Source organism: Octopus sinensis, unplaced genomic scaffold, assembly GCF_006345805.1.
Source record: "Octopus sinensis unplaced genomic scaffold, ASM634580v1 Contig18544, whole genome shotgun sequence".
Lineage (NCBI taxonomy): Eukaryota > Metazoa > Mollusca > Cephalopoda > Octopoda > Octopodidae > Octopus > Octopus sinensis.
In genome coordinates this window covers 16,677-36,582 of record NW_021835928.1, presented here as the reverse complement: position 1 = coordinate 36,582, position 19,906 = coordinate 16,677, and the positions used below count along the sequence as shown (strand labels likewise).

At 42.0% G+C, this 19,906-nt stretch overlaps 1 protein-coding gene across 1 annotated transcript in view; it reads left to right on the top strand.

The window, feature by feature from the left end:
- Positions 1 to 3,814: 3,814 nt before the first annotated feature.
- Positions 3,815 to 19,906, top strand: part of LOC115231450 (CD109 antigen) — a gene marked incomplete at its 3' end in the record, with an annotated part of 31,792 nt that continues 15,700 nt past the window's right edge. Inside the window, exons 1-6 of the mRNA XM_029801473.2 lie at positions 3,815 to 3,941; positions 5,273 to 5,390; positions 8,911 to 9,024; positions 12,153 to 12,209; positions 14,230 to 14,361; positions 17,572 to 17,710. Of these exons, the coding sequence (XP_029657333.2) occupies positions 3,859 to 3,941; positions 5,273 to 5,390; positions 8,911 to 9,024; positions 12,153 to 12,209; positions 14,230 to 14,361; positions 17,572 to 17,710 (643 nt within the window). The remainder of the gene's footprint in view (positions 3,942 to 5,272; positions 5,391 to 8,910; positions 9,025 to 12,152; positions 12,210 to 14,229; positions 14,362 to 17,571; positions 17,711 to 19,906) is intronic.

Here is a 19,906-nt window from a genome sequence, read left to right as displayed (position 1 = left end):
CGCACTGGGGTCGATGTAATCGACTTAATCCCTTTGTCTGTCCTTGTTTGTCCCCTCTGTGTTTAGCCCCTTGTGGGTAGTAAAGAAATAGGTATTTCGTCTGTTGTTACGTTCCGAGTTCAAATTCCGCCAAGGTCGACTTTGCCTTCATCCTTTCGGGGGTCGATATAATTAAGTACCAGTTACGCACTGGGGTCGATGTAATCGACTTAATCCCTTTGTCTGTCCTGTGTTTGTCCCCTCTGTGTTTAGCCCCTTGCGGTAGTAAAGAAATAGGTATTTCGTCTGTGTTACGTTCCGAGTTCAAATTCCGCCAAGGTCGACTTTGCCTTCATCCTTTCGGGGGTCGATAAATTAAGTACCAGTTACGCACTGGGGTCGATGTAATCGACTTAATCCCTTTGTCTGTCCTTGTTTGTCCCCTCTGTGTTTAGCCCCTTGTGGGTAGTAAAGAAATAGGTATTTCGTCTGTTGTTACGTTCCGAGTTCAAATTCCGCCAAGGTCGACTTTGCCTTTCATCCTTTCGGGGGTCGATAAATTAAGTCAGTTACGCACTGGGGTCGATGTAATCGACTTAATCCCTTTGTCTGTCCTGTTTGTCCCTCTGTTTAGCCCCTTGGTGTGGTAGTAAAGAAATAGGTATTTCGTCTGTTGTTACGTTCTGAGTTCAAATTCTGCCAAGGTCGACTTTGCCTTTCATCCTTTCGGGGGTCGATAAATTAAGTACCAGTTATGCACTGGGGTCGATGTAATCGACTTAATCCCTTTGTCTGTCCTTGTTTGTCCCCTCTGTGTTTAGCCCCTTGTGGGTAGTAAAGAAATAGGTATTTCGTCTGTTGTTACGTTCCGAGTTCAAATTCCGCCAAGGTCGACTTTGCCTTTCATCCATTCGGGGGTCGAAAATTAAGTAAGTACAGTTAAGCACTGGGGTCGATTGTAATCGACTTAATCCCTTTTTCTGTCCTTGTTTGTCCCCTCTGTGTTTAGCCCCTTGTGGGTAGTAAAGAAATAGGTATTTCGTCTGTTGTTACGTTCCGAGTTCAAATTCCGCCAAGGTCGACTTTGCCTTTCATCCATTCGAGGGTCGATAAATTAAGTACCAGTTACGCACTGGGGTCGATGTAATCGACTTAATCCCTTTGTCTGTCCTGTTGTCCCCTCTGTGTTTAGCCCCTTGTGGGTAGTAAAGAAATAGGTATTTCGTCTGTTGTTACGTTCTGAGTTCAAATTCCGCCAAGGTCGACTTTGCCTTTCATCCTTTCGGGGGTCGATAAATTAAGTACCAGTTACGCACTGGGGTCGATGTAATCGACTTAATCCCCCTTTGTCTGTCCTTGTTTGTCCCCTCTGTGTTTAGCCCCTTGTGGGTAGTAAAGAAATAGGTATTTCGTCTGTTGTTACGTTCCGAGTTCAAATTCCGCCAAGGTCGACTTTGCCTTTCATCCATTCGGGGGTCGATAAATTAAGTACCAGTTACGCACTGGGGTCGATGTAATCGACTTAATCCCTTTTTCTGTCCTTGTTTGTCCCCTCTGTGTTTAGCCCCTTGTGGGTAGTAAAGAATAGGTATTTCGTCTGTTGTTACGTTCCGAGTTCAAATTCCGCCAAGGTCGACTTTGCCTTTCATCCTTTCGGGGGTCGATAAATTAAGTACCAGTTACGCACTGGGGTCGATGTAATCGACTTAATCCCTTTGTCTGTCCTTGTTTGTCCCCTCTGTGTTTAGCCCCTTGTGGGTAGTAAAGAAATAGGTATTTCGTCTGTTGTTACGTTCCGAGTTCAAATTCCGCCAAGGTCGACTTTGCCTTTCATCCTTTCGGGGGTCGATAAATTAAGTACCAGTTACGCACTGGGGTCGATGTAATCGACTTAATCCCTTTGTCTGTCCTTGTTTGTCCCCTCTGTGTTTAGCCCCTTGTGGGTAGTAAAGAAATAGGTATTTCGTCTGTTGTTACGTTCCGAGTTCAAATTCCGCCAAGGTCGACTTTGCCTTTCATCCTTTCGGGGGTCGATAAATTAAGTACCAGTTACGCACTGGGGTCGATGTAATCGACTTAATCCCTTTTTCTGCCCTTGTTTGTCCCCTCTGTGTTTAGCCCCTTGGGGGTAGTAAAGAAATACATATATATAGCCATAGGATTTGGTAGATGGAAACTAAAAGAAGCTTATGTGTGTGTATCTGTGTCTGTCCCTCGTCACTGCTTTACAACCGATGTTGCTGTGTTTACGTCTCTTTAACTTAGCAGTTCGGCAAAAGAGACTGATAGAATAAGTTTGAGCTTTAAAAAATAGAAAAAAAGTACTGGAATTGATTCATTTCACTAAAATGAATAAGCCGTGTGATTGGATTTGGTAGATGGAAACTGAAAGAAACCCACTGTATATATGTATGTGTGTGTGTGTGTGTGTGTGTGTGTGTGTGTTTGTATGTGTTTGTTTGTGTCTGTGTTTGTTCCCTCACCATCACTTGACAACCAACGCTGGTGTGTTTATGTCCCTGTAACTTAGCAGTTCAGCAAAAGAGAACTGATAGAATAAGTACTAAGCTTACAAAGAATAAATCCTGGGATCGATTTGCTTGACTGAAAGGCGGTGCTCCAGCATGGTCACAGTCAAATGACTGAAACAAGTAAAAGGGTAAAGAGTATCATTCATACATTGTCTTTGATGGGAGAGTCCATCATATATACATATATATATACTAGCAGTATCGCCCGGCGTTGCTCAGGTTTGTAAGGGAAATAACTATATAAGCATTTTTAGAGATGTAAAGTATAATAGCCATCTCAATATGGCTAACCACAAAGGGGGGGTGTTACTGTAGATTTTTACGTTTAGATTTAATAATGAATTTTTAGAGAGTTACTTCCTTTATATATGCCAAAAATGCATTAAAAATGGGAAAAATTGATGGTAAATTTTTTTTTAAATCGTAGACTCATCGTAGACGCGCGCTAATACCCAGAAGGGCTCGATATGAATCACGACTATAAGATACCCGGTTTTGGTTAAACTACACCGCAAAATGTGGGAGTAGTTAGGAATGTAAATCGTAGGAGACAGACAGCAAACAACCTCACTTTTATACGTAAAGACTAGCAGTATCGCTCGGGTTTGTAAGGGAAATAACTATATAAGCGTTTTTAGAGAGTTATAGCCAAAAAATAGCAAAAAATGCATTAAAAACGGGAAAAAAATGATGGTAAATTTTTTTTTAAATCGTTGACTCATCATAGACATTTTTAGAGAGTTACTTCCCTTATATAATAGCGAAAAAATGCATTAAAATGGAAAAAAATGATGGTAAATTATTTTTAAAATCGTAGACTCATTGTAGACGCGCGCTAATACCCAGAAGGGCTCGATATGAATCACGACTATAAGATACCCGGTTTTGGTTAAACTGCACCGCAAAATGTGGGAGTAGTTAAGAATCTAAATTGTAGGAGACAGACACCACACAACCTCACTTTTATATATATAGATATATATTATAGCCTGGTATAGCTCTCCAGCTGACCAGTCTCACTCAAAACATCTAACCCATACCAACATCATGATGGTTGCTTGATATAACGGGTTTCCAAACACTTTCTGTCTACCAAATTTACTCATAAGCCAGTGGTCAGCTTACTGATGATGTGTGTGTGTGGGGTGGTGGGTGTATCTCTCCTCTCTTTCCCTCTTCCTCTTTCTCCCTCTCTCTTACCTCCTCTGTCCTCTTCTCCCATCCTCCTCTCTCTCTCTCTATTTTCTCCTTTTTTCTTCCTCCTCCTCTTTCTCTCCCTCTCTCATTTATTTTCTTTTCTCTTCCAGCAATTGTATTTGATCAAGGGATTCTAAGAAAAGAATTTGACATGGCAGGTGGAAGTGGAGTTTCAGCAGTAAAGCCACGGACCAACTTCGTAGAGACCTGGCTTTGGGATACTGTTGACACTGGGTAAGCATCAAAGAATACAACCATCTCTTCTCATTTTCTTTTTTCTCTGAGTGGCATCTGTCCAAAGACATATCTGAAATCATTCTCTTGCCTTATTAAAAAAACAGTACAGATACTACAACCCCAACAACTTCATCATAATTTTGATCCCATTTTCCATACTGAAAGTTTGACCATGGGCCCAAGGACTGCATCTTGTACTGGGAGTTAATTTTTTGAGCCACCAACATTGGCATAAGGAAGGGCATCCAGCTATAAAAACCATGTAAAAACAGACAGTGGAACTTGGCGCAGTCCACTGACATGCCAGCTCCCCTCAAATCATCTAATATCTTGTTTTCATAAGTTTTGAATTAAAATCTTCCACCAAACCTTAGTCACAATTTATGTTCCTAACACTAGCTTAATGATAACCAAGTTATTTTACTAAATTCTTTGTTATATTCAAAATTAATTGAAAGAAACACAGAGCATCTCAACAGAAATATGGTAACAAAAGGGTTAAAGTCACCATGATATTTTTAATCCTTTTGATACCAACCTGGTTCTAACTGCCTCTGGCTCTGTAGTACAAATGTCTTGTTTTCCTAAGTTTTGAATTAAAATCTTCCACAAAACCTTTGTCACAATTTATGTTCCTAACACTAGCTTAATGATAACTAAGTTATTTTACTAAATTCTTTGTTGTATTCACAACTAGCAGTATCGCCCGGCGTTGCGCAGTTTGTAAGGGAAATAACTATAAAGCATTTTTAGAGAGTTATAGCAAAAAATAGCAAAAAAATGATGGTAAATTTTTTTTTGAGTTAAAAAAGGTTGAGTTGGTCCCCTAGACAGTCTGTGTTTGTTCTGATTCTCGCCCCATGTCGATTTTATCGAATTTTTCAGAAAGGGGGAACTTTCAAAATTTTGCTGCGTTAGTTTTGAATTATGACATGGGCTATGTGTGTGTCAAGTTTCATCAGAATCGGTTGAAAGCCGTGTCAGGGTGAGGGTACAAGCAAACAGACACAAGAAACAGCACAGACAAACTGCCGTTTATATAGAGAGATAATTGAAAGAAACACAGAACATCTCAACGGAAATATGGTAACAAAAGGGTTAAACATAAAGGGTTAAGACAGCAAGGCAGCAGAACTGTTGAAGTGTTGAAATCAAATGGTTACCCATGTAAAATAGGAATCAAAGAGGCCCCATAGGTAAAGGAATAGTAGGGAACCACAAATATACTTGCATACATTCACAAGCACACACACACACACACATACACACACAACAAACACACACAGTCTGTTTTGCTGCTAATCATAAAATCTTGTTATTAAACACAGGAGTACAGGAATGGCTTCATTGGCGAAAACTGCGCCAGACACAATAACCACTTGGGTGACCACATTATTTGGTATGCATCCCTCTGAAGGATTTATTCCATACAACCAAGAGGTTGAAGTAAGTATAGGCATTTCATTTTATTTTTATTTTTTTTCCATACTTCTAGATCAGTGGTTTTCAACCGGGGTTCCTCGGGACTTTAGGGTTCCGCCAGTACAGTGCAGGGGTTCTGCAAGAAGTTACAAAACTGCTAAAATCGGCAGTAATTTTTAATTCTCCTGTGCAGATAAGTGTATGTGTGTGTGTAGACCAGTGGTTTTCAACCAGGGTTCCCGGAACCTTAGGGTTCCGCCAGTACAGTGCAGGGGTTCCGCAAGAAGTTACAAAACTGCTTAAATCGGCAGTAATTTTTAATTCTCCTGTGCAGATATGTGTATGTGTGTGTGTAGACCAGTGGTTTTCAACCAGGGTTCCGCCAGTACAGTCCAGGAGTTCCGCAAGAAGTTACAAAACTGCTTAAATCGGCAGTAATTTTTAATTCTCCTATGCAGATATGTGTATGTATGTGTGTGTAGACCAGTGGTTTTCAACCAGGGTTTTGCGGAACCTTAGGGTTCCACCAGTACAGTCTAGGGGTTCCGCAAGAAGTTACAAAACTGCTAAAATCGGCAGTAATTTTTAATTCTCCTGTGCAGATATGTGTATGTGTGTGTGTAGACCAGTGGTTTTCAACCAGGGTTCCGCAGAACCTTAGGGTTCCGCAAGAAGTTACAAAACTGCTAAAATCGGCAATAGTTTTTAATTTTCCTGTGCAGATATGTGTACGTGTGTGTGTAGACCAGTGGTTTTCAACCAGGGTTCCGCGGAACTTTAGGGTTCCGCCAGTACAGTCCAGGAGTTCCGCAAGAAGTTACAAAACTGCTAAAATCGGCAGTAATTTTTAATTCTCCTATGCAGATATGTGTGCATAAGACTATTAAATTATTGCACAGGGGTTCCTCGAGCCAGTGGAATTTTTGCTTGGGGTTCCGCTCCAGCAAAAAGTTTGAAAAGCACTGTTCTAGATATTTCTAGAATGGAGATTGAGAAACATTTGGCCCAGAATTACATCTGACTCAACAATGCTTGTGCTGTGTTTTGCCGCTTATAACAGTCAGTGGCTCTGGGCATTATGTCCACATTTTACAAAGCTCCATCTTAGCAAGAATTAAAGAGGGACCACCAGATACATCACAACCCATTCCGGGGTTGGTGTATGAAATTTTTGACCCTCATAGAAGACTGCCTATATTGGATCTTTTCGGTTTGACCAGCAGTTTTTTCCTAGCGGAGTCATATGAAATTGTCACTCATAATTATGACCCTAGTATCGATCTATTGCATTTCAATCTGTTTTAGTGTTAGGGTTAGTTAGGGGTGGGGGGCAGGGTATCTTTTTTTGTTCACAAATGTAAATAAACCCAATCTGTTTCTTAAACGAGGGACATATTCATACGGCACAGAATGTTTTCACTTCAATAGATGTCATTGATTGGTAGAAATTGCAGAAATTGAAGAAAAAAAACAACAAATATCTTACAAACTATAGAATTTTCTCAATAAAGCCAAGAGAAAAAGATGTTTTATAAACACATTCTACCAGTATACGAAGTTTAAAAGTGTTTAGTTACGTGGAAATTATTTTTAAAAATTGCTGTTCAAACCAAAAAGATCCCCTATATTTGCTATACAGTTAGTTATCCCCTCTTGATCAAAATACATGTGCTCATTCAGACCTTCATTACATCAACCCCAGTTACTAAACTGGTTTGTTGACTTTCCCAACAATGGCAAAGTGAATGCTATATTCTGCCCAGGGGACCTCGAGTAACTGTATTTCATAAGGCTTTTTGTGTGCTTCTTTGAAATAAAATCACAATATCGTGTCTGTGTGTGGAGGCACGTGGCTTAGTGGTTAGGGTGTCAGCATCAAGATCGTAAGATTGTGGTTTCGATTCCTGGACCAGGCGATGTGTTGTGTTGTGTTCTTGAGCAAAACACTTCATTTCACGTTGCTCCAGTCCACTCAGCTGGCAAAAATGAGAAACGCTGCGATGGACTGGCGTCCCGTCCAGGTGGGGAACACATACGCCATTGAAACCGGGGAACCAGGCCCATAATTTTCTCCCCTTCATACACACGCAAGCATGTATCTGACTCATACACTGTTCGCTTTCCAGATATTTGTACATTACTGCATATACTTTATTCGCACTTTTTGACAAGTTGTGGTGCACCTGAGCACTGTATACAATAATTTCATTATTATTATATGAGCCTGGCTAGGCTTTAAAAGGGAGCATTTATTATTATTATCGGGAAAAAAATTTTATCAATGGCCAGCATATCACAAAATACCTTTAAAGGTTAAATTTATAAATAATTTACAAGATAAGGGCAAAAGAAAAATTCTAATGCCAAATATGCTGAAAAAAGACAAAAATTTTCAATAACCATTATAATTTATAATTTAATTTAAATTATAATGGTTATTGAAAAGTTTCGTCTTTTTTCAGCATATTTGGCATTAGAATTTTTCTTTTGCCCTTATCTTGTAAATTATATGTATATACATATATACGACGGGCTTCTTTCAGTTTCCGTCTACCAAATCCACTCACAAGGCTTTGGTCGGCCCGAGACTATAGTAGAAGACACTTGCCCAAGGTGCCATGCAGTGGGACTGAAACCGGAACCATGTGGTTGCTAAGCAAGCTACTTACCACACAGCCATTTCTATGCCTATATTAAACCACATACATTTATACATATATACAACGGGCTTCTTTCAGTTTCCATCTACCAAATCCACTCACAAGGCTTTGGTCGGCCCGAGACTATAGTAGAAGACACTTGCCCAAGGTGCCATGCAGTGGGACTGAAACCGGAACCATGTGGTTGCTAAGCAAGCTACTTACCACACAGCCATTCCTATGCCTATATTAAACCACATACATTTATACATATATACGACGGGCTTCTTTCAGTTTCCGTCTACCAAATCCACTCACAAGGCTTTGGTCGGCCCGAGGCTATAATAGTAGACACTTGCCCAAGGTGCCATGCAGTGGGACTGAACCCGGAACCATGTGGTTGGTAAGCAAGCTGCTTACCACACAGCCATTCCTATGCCTATATTAAACCACATACATTTATACATATATACGACGGGCTTCTTTCAGTTTCCGTCTACCAAATCCACTCACAAGGCTTTGGTCGGCCCGAGGCTATAGCAGAAGACACTTGCCCAAGGTGCCACACAGTGGGACTGAACCCGGAACCATGTGGTTGCTAAGCAAGCTGCTTACCACACAGCCATTCCTATGCCTATATTAAACCACATACATATATACATATATATGATGGGCTTCTTTCAGTTTCCGTCTACCAAATCCACTCACAAGGCTTTGGTCGGCCCGAGGCTATAGTAGAAGACACTTGCCCAAGGTGCCATGCAGTGGGACTGAACCCGGAACCATGTGGTTGCTAAGCAAGCTGCTTACCACACAGCCACTCCTGCGCCTATTGGAAGCCAACTCGTTACCACACAACCAAATCTTCATATATGCTTGTATATTTATGAATTTATTTATTGCAGTTGACCACCCTCAAGGATTTCTACATCTCATTGGGGCTTTCTTACTCTTTTATTAGAGGAGAGGAATTTGATTTGAATGTCTATGTTTTCAATTACATTCCCAAAGAGGAAACGGTGAGTACTAACCCTTTAGCATTCCGATTACTGGATTAAATGTAACGCTTATTTATTCACATTGTTCTGGATTAATCATGTCTCATAGCTTTGAGATTATGTGATTCTCTTTTACTCTTTTACTCTTTTACTTGTTTCAGTCAGTTGACTGCGGCCATGCTGGAGCACCGCCTTTAGTCGAGCAACTCGACCCCGGGACTAATTCTTTGTAAGCCCAGTACATATTCTATCGGTCACTTTTGCTGAACTGCTAAGTGACGGGGGACATAAACACACCAGCATCGGTTGTCAAGCAATGCAAGGGTGACAAACACAGACACACAAACATACATGCACACATATATATATATACAAAATGAGAGAATGGAGAAACATACCTAAATCAATCATCAACCATCAGATAATACCCAATCAATACTTTATTAAACCATTACACAATAGCAATGATATTATACATAATATATTACAAATATAACAAGACATAGAAATAGAAATAGAAAATACATTTACATTGTAGCTGACAGCTGTTTCGGCCGTGAAGACAGGTATGTCCCATAATATATATATATACATATATACGACGGGCTTCTTTCAGTTTCCGTCTACCAAATCCACTCACAAGGCTTTGGTCGGCCTGAGGCTATAGTGGAAAACACTTGCCCATGTTTCCACGCAGTGGGACTGAACCCGGAACCATGTGGTTGGTAAGCAAACTACTTACCACACAGCCACTCCTGCACCTATAAAAAAAAAAATCACTGAATACTTTTACAAGGATTGAACCTTTGTCCAAGGGATACATGACATGTGTCCATGTCTTTACCCACAAGACCATTGAGACAACTTTGATTGTTTAAAATATTTGTGATTGTAGAATATTTGGGCTGGATATGGCTGGTTTAGCATTCAGATAACTCTGTCAAATATAATACTTATTTATTCAGATTTTCAAAAAATGGTCTGGTGGTACGTAAAAAGCACTATCCGACTCGTGGCCGATGCCAGCACCGCCTCGACTGGCTTCCGTGCCAGTGGCACGTAAAATACACCAATCCAACCGTGGCCGTTGCCAGCCTCGCCTGGCACCTATGCAGGTGGCACGTAAAAAGCACCCACTACACTCACGGAGTGGTTGGCATTAGGAAGGGCATCCAGCTGTAGAAACATTGCCAGATAAGACTTGAGCCTGGTGCAGCCTTCTGGCTTCCCAGATCCCCGGTCAAACCGTCCAACCCATGCTAGCATAGAGAACGGACGTTAAACGATGATGATGATGATGCATTATCTTGTAACTTCAAGATTTTGATGATGTGATTGTTATTTTAAGAATGACATTGGAGGATCAGTGTAAGAGGCTGGACCTGGCCAATTTGAACGTAAAATAGGTAAAATATTTAGGCCAGCATAGATTGGTATATTTCGGTCATATTATGCGGAGAGAATCCCTGGAGAAGAACATCATGCTTGGAATGGTCAGTGGCAAGAGAGGAAGAGGCCGACCAAGAATCCGCTGGCTTGACACCATCAAGAGTGATACCGGAATGGACATGGCCAATCTAAACGAAGCGGCCCAGGATAGAACTGACTGAAGGACACTGATCCATGGAGTAACCGAGAGTCGACTTCGACTGAGCGGACATATATATATACGGAATGGTCAGTGGCAAGAGAGAAAGAGGCCGACCAAGAACCCACTGGCTTGACACCATCAGGAGTGATACCAGAATGGACATAGTCAGTCTGAAGGAAGCGGCCCAGGATAGAACTGACTGGAGGACACTGTTCCAACGAGTGACTGAGAGTCGACTTTGACTGAGCGGATAGAGAGAGAGATGGCTGGTTTAAATGCTAAAAGGTTAATCCTTTAGCATTCAGATTACTCTGAAATAATGCATGAGTAATTCAAAACAATGTGAATAAATAAGCTTTACATTTGACAAAGCTTTAAGATTTCAATGATGTGTTTGTTTATTTTCAGAATGGCATTGTAAGGTAGGTATGAGAGGCCAAATCAAGCCAGTTCCAACATAAAACAGATCTGACAGGTTGAAATGCTAAGGGTTAACCCTTTAGCATTCCAATTGCCCTGTCTGGTGTAATGCCTATTTATTTACATTGCTTTGAATTAATTATGCTTTGTCTTGTAACACTGCAATTTCAATGATGCAATTGTTTAGATTTCGAATGGCATTGCAGAGGGAGAGGTCAGCTCTGGCTGGTTTGAAGATAAAAAGAATCAGAATACATGGTTTAACTGCGCGATCTTGTATTCAGTCCGATTATTTCTATGTCCCCGAGCATGATACAGCCTTAAGACATTTATTGGATGGCTGTTGACTCTCAAGAGTTCCTCCGCCCTTTGACGGGTTTTGTTTTTCATCCCGCAGGGTTTCCAATAAACACCCTCCTCACCAAGCAAGTATTTCTTTTCTTTTTGTCATTACCCAACATCCATGACCATAGCTAAGGATAGATGACATGACATGCATAAGATCTGGTCATCAAATCTAAGTAGAGACTTCAAACTTGAAATATTCAAAGCCACAGTCGAACCACTTCTACTATATGGCTCAGAAACCTGGACGTCAAAGAAGCTTGAGAGGCGGTTGGATGGAACCTACACTCACCTCTTTATGAGAGCTCAAAATCTCTCGTGGAAGCGCCATCCAACCAAATTGCAAATATATGGGAAACTACCACCTGTGTCATCTCTTGTGAAAGGTAGGAGAGTCCAGTTTGCTGGATGTTGTTGTAGAGCTGAAAAAGAGGTAATTTCTACTCTTCTCCTCTGGAAGCCATCTACTCGCAATACCAGAGGTCGCACACTCTCCTACCCTGATGTCATCTCCAGGGATACAGGCATCCAGCAACAGGACCTCTGTAATGCTATGATGGACCGTGAAGTCTGGTGTAGCATGGTAAATTCCATTGTCTCGACCACGGTCGAACAATGATGATGATGATGAAGGATAGATATGGAAATTGAATTGAAAATAGCTAGTTTGACTTTTTTTGTTACCAACCTCTCCACTTCTGAGGATCAAATGCCAGAGCTGTATTTCCGATTCAGTTTCTGCTTCGTTGTCATATTTTTCTTCAATTATTTTTTTGTTATTTCCTGTTTCTAGGTCACGGTTCAGTTAATGAATTCTGACAATACTGTAAAAGAAGAAAAAACAGTTAAGGTAAGTCAGATTTTCTCTGAGGTTTTCCTTTACAGCTGGCATGGCTACACTCTCTCTTTTACTTGTTTCAGTCATTTGACTGCAGCCATGCTGGAGCACCACTTCTAGTCGAGCAAATCGACCCCGGGACTTATTCTTTGTAAGCCCAGTACTTATTCTATCGAGGCTATAGTAGAAGACATTTGCCCAAGATGCCACGCAGTGGGACTGAACCCAGAACCATGTGGTTGTTTAGCAAGCTACTTACCCCACAGCCACTCCTGCGCAATGTGGCCAGAAGTTTACTTTCTTACCACAAGGTCCCAGGCTCAGTCTCACTGCATGACAGCTTGGGTTAGTGCCATTTACTAAAGCCACCTTTCACAGACCAAAACCTTGTGAGTGGATTTGGCAGGTGGAAACTGAGAGAAGCCCATGCACAGCAAACCGCCAGAAGTCACAGTCACCCGTCATTCTCTTTGTGAGGTCTAACATCTGGAGATCCTTTCTTATTTTTTTATTGCCCACAAGGGGCTAAACACAGAGGGGACAAACAAGGCTATTTTCCCCTAATCCAACATCTTCCATCTGTTTCCCCCTAATCCAACATCTTCCATCTGTTTCCCCGTAATCCAACATCTTCCATCTGTTTCCCCCTAATCCAACATCTTCCATCTGTTTCCTCTGTTTCCCCCTAATCCAACATCTTCCTCTGTTTCCCCCTAATCCAACATCTTCCATCTGTTTCCCCCTAATCCAACATCTTCCATCTGTTTCCCCCTAATCCAACATCTTCCATCTGTTTCCCCCTAATCCAACATCTTCCATCTGTTTCCCCCTAATCCAACATCTTCCATCTGTTTCCCCCTAATCCAACATCTTCCATCTGTTTCCCCCTAATCCAACATCTTCCATCTGTTTCCCCCTAATCCAACATCTTCCATCTGTTTCCCCCTAATCCAACATCTTCCATCTATTTCCCCCTAATCCAACATCTTCCATCTGTTTCCCCCTAATCCAACATCTTTCATCTGTTTCCCCCTAATCCAACATCTTTCATCTGTTTCCCCCTAATCCAACATCTTTCATCTGTTTCCCCCTAATCCAACATCTTTCATCTGTTTCCCCCTAATCCAACATCTTTCATCTGTTTCCCCCTAATCCAACATCTTTCATCTGTTTTCCCCTAATCCAACATCTTCCATCTGTTTCCCCCCAATCCAACATCTTCCATCTGTTTCCCCCTAATCCAACATCTTCCATCTGTTTCCCCCTAATCCAACATCTTTCATCTGTTTCCCCCTAATCCAACATCTTTCATCTGTTTCCCCCTAATCCAACATCTTCCATCTGTTTCCCCCCAATCCAACATCTTCCATCTGTTTCCCCCCAATCCAACATCTTCCATCTGTTTCCCCCTAATCCAACATCTTCCATCTGTTTCCCCCTAATCCAACATCTTCCATCTGTTTCCCCCTAATCCAACATCTTCCATCTGTTTCCCCCTAATCCAACATCTTCCATCTGTTTCCCCCCCTAATCCAACATCTTTCATCATCTGTTTCCCCCTAATCCAACATCTTTCATCTGTTTCCCCCTAATCCAACATCTTCCATCTGTTTCCCCCCAATCCAACATCTTCCATCTGTTTCCCCCTAATCCAACATCTCCATCTGTTTCCCCCTAATCCAACATCTTTCATCTGTTTCCCCCTAATCCAACATCTTTCATCTGTTTCCCCCTAATCCAACATCTTCCATCTGTTTCCCCCTCCCCCCAATCCAACATCTTCCATCTGTTTCCCCCCAATCCAACATCTTCCATCTGTTTCCCCCTAATCCAACATCTTCCATCTGTTTCCCCCTAATCCAACATCTTCCATCTGTTTCCCCCTAATCCAACATCTTCCATCTGTTTCCCCCTAATCCAACATCTTCCATCTGTTTCCCCCTAATCCAACATCTTCCATCTGTTTCCTCTAATCCTACATCTTTCGTCTGTTCCCTATCCTCTAATGCTACATGTTCTATCCCCTATTTAGATGGCTGCTGATCAGACTGAAGTTGCCGTAACATTTAAAATGGAAGCAAAAGAGATTGGCAAAGTCCCTGTGTTGGTGCAAGCTTCTATTCCTGGCCACTCCGATGCGGTTCAAAGATACTTGAACGTCATAGTAAGATAAACTTTATTTATTACATCATTGAACACTCTGCAACACTAGCTTTGACCATTGTACTGAGCACTAAATTTTTTATAGCCAGTCACCACTTTATAGTCACATTTTGTTACTGTTTGTGTAACACTATTTTTATATGTTTCCTATTTGGAACTAGCAGTATCGCCCGGCGTTGCTCGGGTTTGTAAGGGAAATAACTATATAAGCATTTTTAGAGAGTTACTTCCTTTATAGATGCCAATTCGGGCTTTCTTAGCCATTTCTGTTTTGGTGTCTTCAAGCCATGAAGTCGTTGTTCTAAAAGAACGCTGGTCTCCTTGACAACGCTTTACGACGTTGATTTCCTTACACTCCCTTCCCCACAGCTTCACGAGGGAGGGAAGAAGGGGGAGAAGCAAACAGGTGCAGCTGTGACCATGGACGCCAACTCCACCACCATCAACACACGAAAAATTATGCATTAAAATGGAATAAAAAATGATGTTAAATTATTTTTAAAATCGTAGACTCATCATAGACGCACGCTAATACTCAGACGGGCTCGATATGAATCACGACTATAAGATACCCGAATTTGGTTAAACTGCACCGCAAAATGTGGGAGTAGTTAGGAATCTAAATCGAAGGGGACAGACACTCACACAACTACAGTTTTATATATATAGATTAGATAATAAATATATTTTACTTTTGAAGTAGGGATGATAAACCCGTCATTTACAACTTAATTATAAATGTTATCGTTATACATAAATCCTGACTCCAGCTACATAAACGCCATAGTGAGAAATATATACTCTGAAACGCTGACGGACATTTTATGTGTGCATGTATGTTGAAGATAAATAAATTTGTGTTCTTTTCATCGCTATAAAAAAATACACTGTTTCATAATTGCAGAAATAAATTTCATTAACAAGTTGAAGAATGTGAAGAAAGAGAAAATAATTACTACATTATTTTATTTATGTACATTTAGCATTTTATAGTACAATTGGAAAGTAAAGTCATTTTGTCGTAGAGAATTACGACTTAAAATTCGCACTAGCTAATCTTTCATACTAACTACTAGAGTTCACCACAATTCAAATAAATCTTGTTGGATTTTTATCATAGACATGCCATAAAAAATAGCCAATATCTCAGTGATTGAGTGTTGTGGAGTTCAGTAACACCCAACGAACACTAAGTAATTTCCCCACTTACAGAGTTTTAGGCACATGTCCTGCACATACGGTTGTAATGCATGTGCCTGGTGTAGATGGTAAGATGGGAAGTCATGATGGGTACATTGGGCTTTGTATATTTGTAACCCAATGTCACTTTGATGTATCTGCTATTCTCACACTCCCCTCTCTCTCTCTTTCGGAGAGGCACTGAGCAGCTATACGCACACATACACACACGGCAGTAACTCCCGCCTACCGAATTCAATCACAAAGCTCCGGTCGGCTCGGGGCTATAGTGGAAGACACCTACCCAAAGTGCCACGCAGTGGGACTGAACCCGAAACCATATAGCTAGAAGCAAGCTCCCTAACCACACAGCCATGCCCGCGCCTATATATATATATATATATGTATATATATATATATATATATACATACATATATATACACAACTGGCTTCTTTCAGTTTCCATCTACCAAATCCACTCACATGGCTTTGGTCGGCCCGAGGCTATAGTAGAAGACACTTGCCCAAGGTGCCACGCAGTGGGACTGAACCCGGAACCATATAGCCAGGAAGCAAGCTCCCTAACCACACAGCCATGCCCTAATCCTTTCTACTATAGGCACAAGGGTGGAGGCGCATGGCTTAGTGGTTAGGGTGTTGGCATCATGATCATAAGATTGTGGTTTCGATTCCTGGACCGGGCGACACGTTGTGTTCTTGAGCAAAACACTTCATTTTACGTTGCTCCAGTCCACTCAGCTGGCAAAAATGAGTAACGTTGCGATGGACTGGCGTCCTGTCCAGCTGGGGAACACATACGCCATTGAAACTAGGAAACTGGGCCCATGAGCCTGGCTAGGCTTTAAAAGGGTACAGTGGAGGCGCAATGGCCCAGTGATTAGGGCAGCGGACTCGCGGTCGAAGGATCGCAGTTTCGATTCCCAGACCTGGTGTTGTGTATGTTTATTGAGCGAAAGCACCTAAAAGATCCACGAGGCTCTGGCAGGGGATGGTGGCGACCCCTGTTGTGTTCTTTCGCCACAACTTTCTCTCACTCTCTCTAATGCTGCGATGGACTGGCATCCCGTCCAGATGGGGGTAAACATATACGCCACAGAAACCGGGAAACCAGGCCCATGAGCCTGGCTAGGCTTGAAAAGGGCGACAAAGAAAGAAACTATTGGCACAAGGTCTGAAATTTTGAGTGGAGGGGGATAGCCGATTACATTGACCTCAGTGTGTAATGGGTACATAATTTATCAACTCGGAAAGGATGAAAGGCAAAGTTGACCTTGGTGGGACTTGAACTCAGAACATCAAGGTGGACAAAATGCTGCTAAGCATTTCTCCTGGTGTACTAACCATTCTGCCAGCTCTCTGCCTTAATACTCTTTTACTTGTTTCAGTCATTTGATTGCGGCCATGCTGGAGCACCGCCTTTAATCGAGCAACTCGACCCCGGGACTTATTCTTTGTAAGCCCAGTACTTATTCTATCGGTCTCTTTTGCCGAACCGCTAAGTAACGGGGACATAACCACACCAGCATCGGTTGTCAAGCAATGCTAGGGGGACAAACACAGACACACAAACACACACACACACACACACACACATATATATATATATATATACGACGGGCTTCTTTCAGTTTCCGTCTACCAAATCCACTCACAAGGCTTTGGTCTGCGTGAGGCTATAGTAGAAGACACTTGCCCAAGGTGCCACGCAGTGGGACTGAACCCGGAACCATGTGGTTGGTAAGCAAGCTACTTACCACACAGCCACTCCTGCGCCTATGAAGAAATATACCTATTTCTTAATAATAATAATAATAATAATAATAATAATAATCATTTCTACATCTGACATTTGAATTCACAATGTGAAGGCATATAAAATGCAGCTAAAGATTTAATCTGGAGGTCTAACACTTCTGCCAGGTTGTCAAATGTGAAAATGACCCTTACAGTCCCCTCTTTATACTAACACCCCCACCACACTGACCCTTTTGTTTATGTATCCGTCCACAGGCAGAAGGTTCTACATTTGAGATGAGTCAGCCCTTGTCAGTAAATGTGTCCTCCAAGGAATCTTTCACGAAAGTAGTCAATATCGAATATCCACCGGATGTTGTGGAGGGATCCGAGGTTGTGTCCGTGTCAGTCATTGGTAAGTTCCCAGGTTCAATCCTAGTTTAATGTTCTTTTATGTCATGCAATCAAATTCTCATCATTTTAATGTCCATTTTTCAGGTCACGCACACACACGAAAAAGGTTATCAGAGAAAGTAGTGATCATATGTGAAAGGTACACAGGATCTATAAAAATTACAGACTTAGGAAATTGCTTTTTTCAAATGTCCCAGTGGCTCATTAGAGGTAGTAGATAATTTCTGCTACCTAGGGGACCAAATTAGTAGTGGGGGAGTGGTGCACAGAGAGTGAGATAGCTATAATAAGAATGCTGAGCTGAGACCCCCTTCGGTCATGACTGACCGTGGGATTGCACCTAGAAAGTTACCCTCCCAGGCACAAGTCCAAGCAAGATTGTTTATGGAAGACCAGAGGTCACCTGTGCATACCGGCCTCCCCTCTCCACACCACTGATGTTATCCAAGGGAAAGGGGCCGATACAGCTTGGCACCAGTGATGTCACAACTCTATTTCTATGGATGAGTGAACTGGAGCAATGTGAAAATAAAGTGTCTTGCTTAAGAACACAACACGCAACCCAGTCCAGGATTCGAACTCACAACCTCACGATTGTAAGCTCGACGCTCTAACCACTGAGCCATGCGCCTTCACAGAATAAGAATAAGATGGAGGAAATTCAGAGGGTTTTTACCTCTGTTGGCAACTGAAGGTTTCTCTCTCTCTCTCTGAGTGAGAGGAAGATTGTAAGATGCATGTACATGGATAGCAGTTCTACATGGTAGTGAGATGTGGGCCCTGAATGCAGATGACGTGCAAAGATTAGAATGGAATGAGGCTAGTATGCTCCACTGGATGTGTAGTGTAAGTGTACATGTTCAACAGAGTGCAAGTGTATTGAGAGAGAAGTTAGGCATATGAAGAATTAAATGCAGCATGTAAGAGAGAACACTGCTTGTTTGGTCATTTGATGTGGATGGATGCCAACAATAATATAAAGAAGTGCCAATCTGCCATAGTAGATGGAACTCATGGAATTGAGACCCAGGAACACATGAAATGAGGTTCTGAAGGATGACCCCAGGATGCTGAACCCTTCAGACAAGATGTGAAAGGACCAAGATCCCTGGTTCTTTGCTGTACTCAAGAAGACCCATCCTCCAAAGAAGAAGTGTTAAGGCTGGTACCTTTGAGACAAGATGTGAAAGGACCAAGATACCTGGTGCCTTGCTGTACTGAAGAAGGCCCATCCTCCAAAGCAGAAGTGTTAAGACTGGTACCTTTGAGACAAGATGTGAAAGGACCAAGATCCCTGGTGCCTTGCTGTACTGAAGAAGACCCATCCTCCAAAGCAGAAGTGTTAAGGTTGGTGCTCCTGGTGAAGAGGATTGGCCTGTGCTGGTGTCCTATAAAATGTACTTGTGTGAGTGGCATGTAAAACACCCAGCTCATTTTGTAAAGTGGTTGGCATTAGGAAGGGCATCCGACCACAGAAACCATACAGAGACAGATGACTGGAACCTGGTGCAGCTCTCCAGCCTTGCCAGCTCTGTTCAAACTGTCCAACCCATGCCAGCATGGACAACAGACATTAAATGATATCTCTATCACTTTACTTCATCTAGCTTCCCCTCTTCTCTCTCTCTCTCTTGCATTCTTTCCTTCCCTCTTTCTTTTTTCTCTTCTCTCTCACCCTTCCTCTTTCCTCTATCTTCCCTTTCTTTCCTGCCCTCTCTCCTCTATTTCCCTCCTAACCTCTCTCTCTCTCTCTCCTTTCTTTCCCTCCCACCCTATCTCTCCGTTCCATCATCTCCTTTCCTCTCTCTCTCTCTCCTTCCTTCTACCTCTCTTTCTCTACCTCTTTTTCCTCCTGTTTTTTCTCTCTTCCCTTACTCTCCATTTCTCCTTCCCTCTTACTCTCTCTCTCCTTTCTTTCCCTCCCACCCTATCTCTCCGTTCCATCCTCTCCCTTCCTCTCTCTCTCTCCTTTCTTTCCCTCCCACTCTATCTCTCCGTTCCATCCTCTCCCTCCCTCTCTCTTGCTCTCCTTCCTTCTACCTCTCTTTCTCTACCTCTCTTTCTCTACCTCTTTTTTCCTCCTATGTTTTTTCTCTCTTCCTTTACTCTCCATTTCTCCTTCCCTCTTGCTTTCTCTCTCTCTCTCTCTTGCTCTTTCTCCCTCTCCTCCTCACTTGCTCTTTCTCCCTCTCCTCCT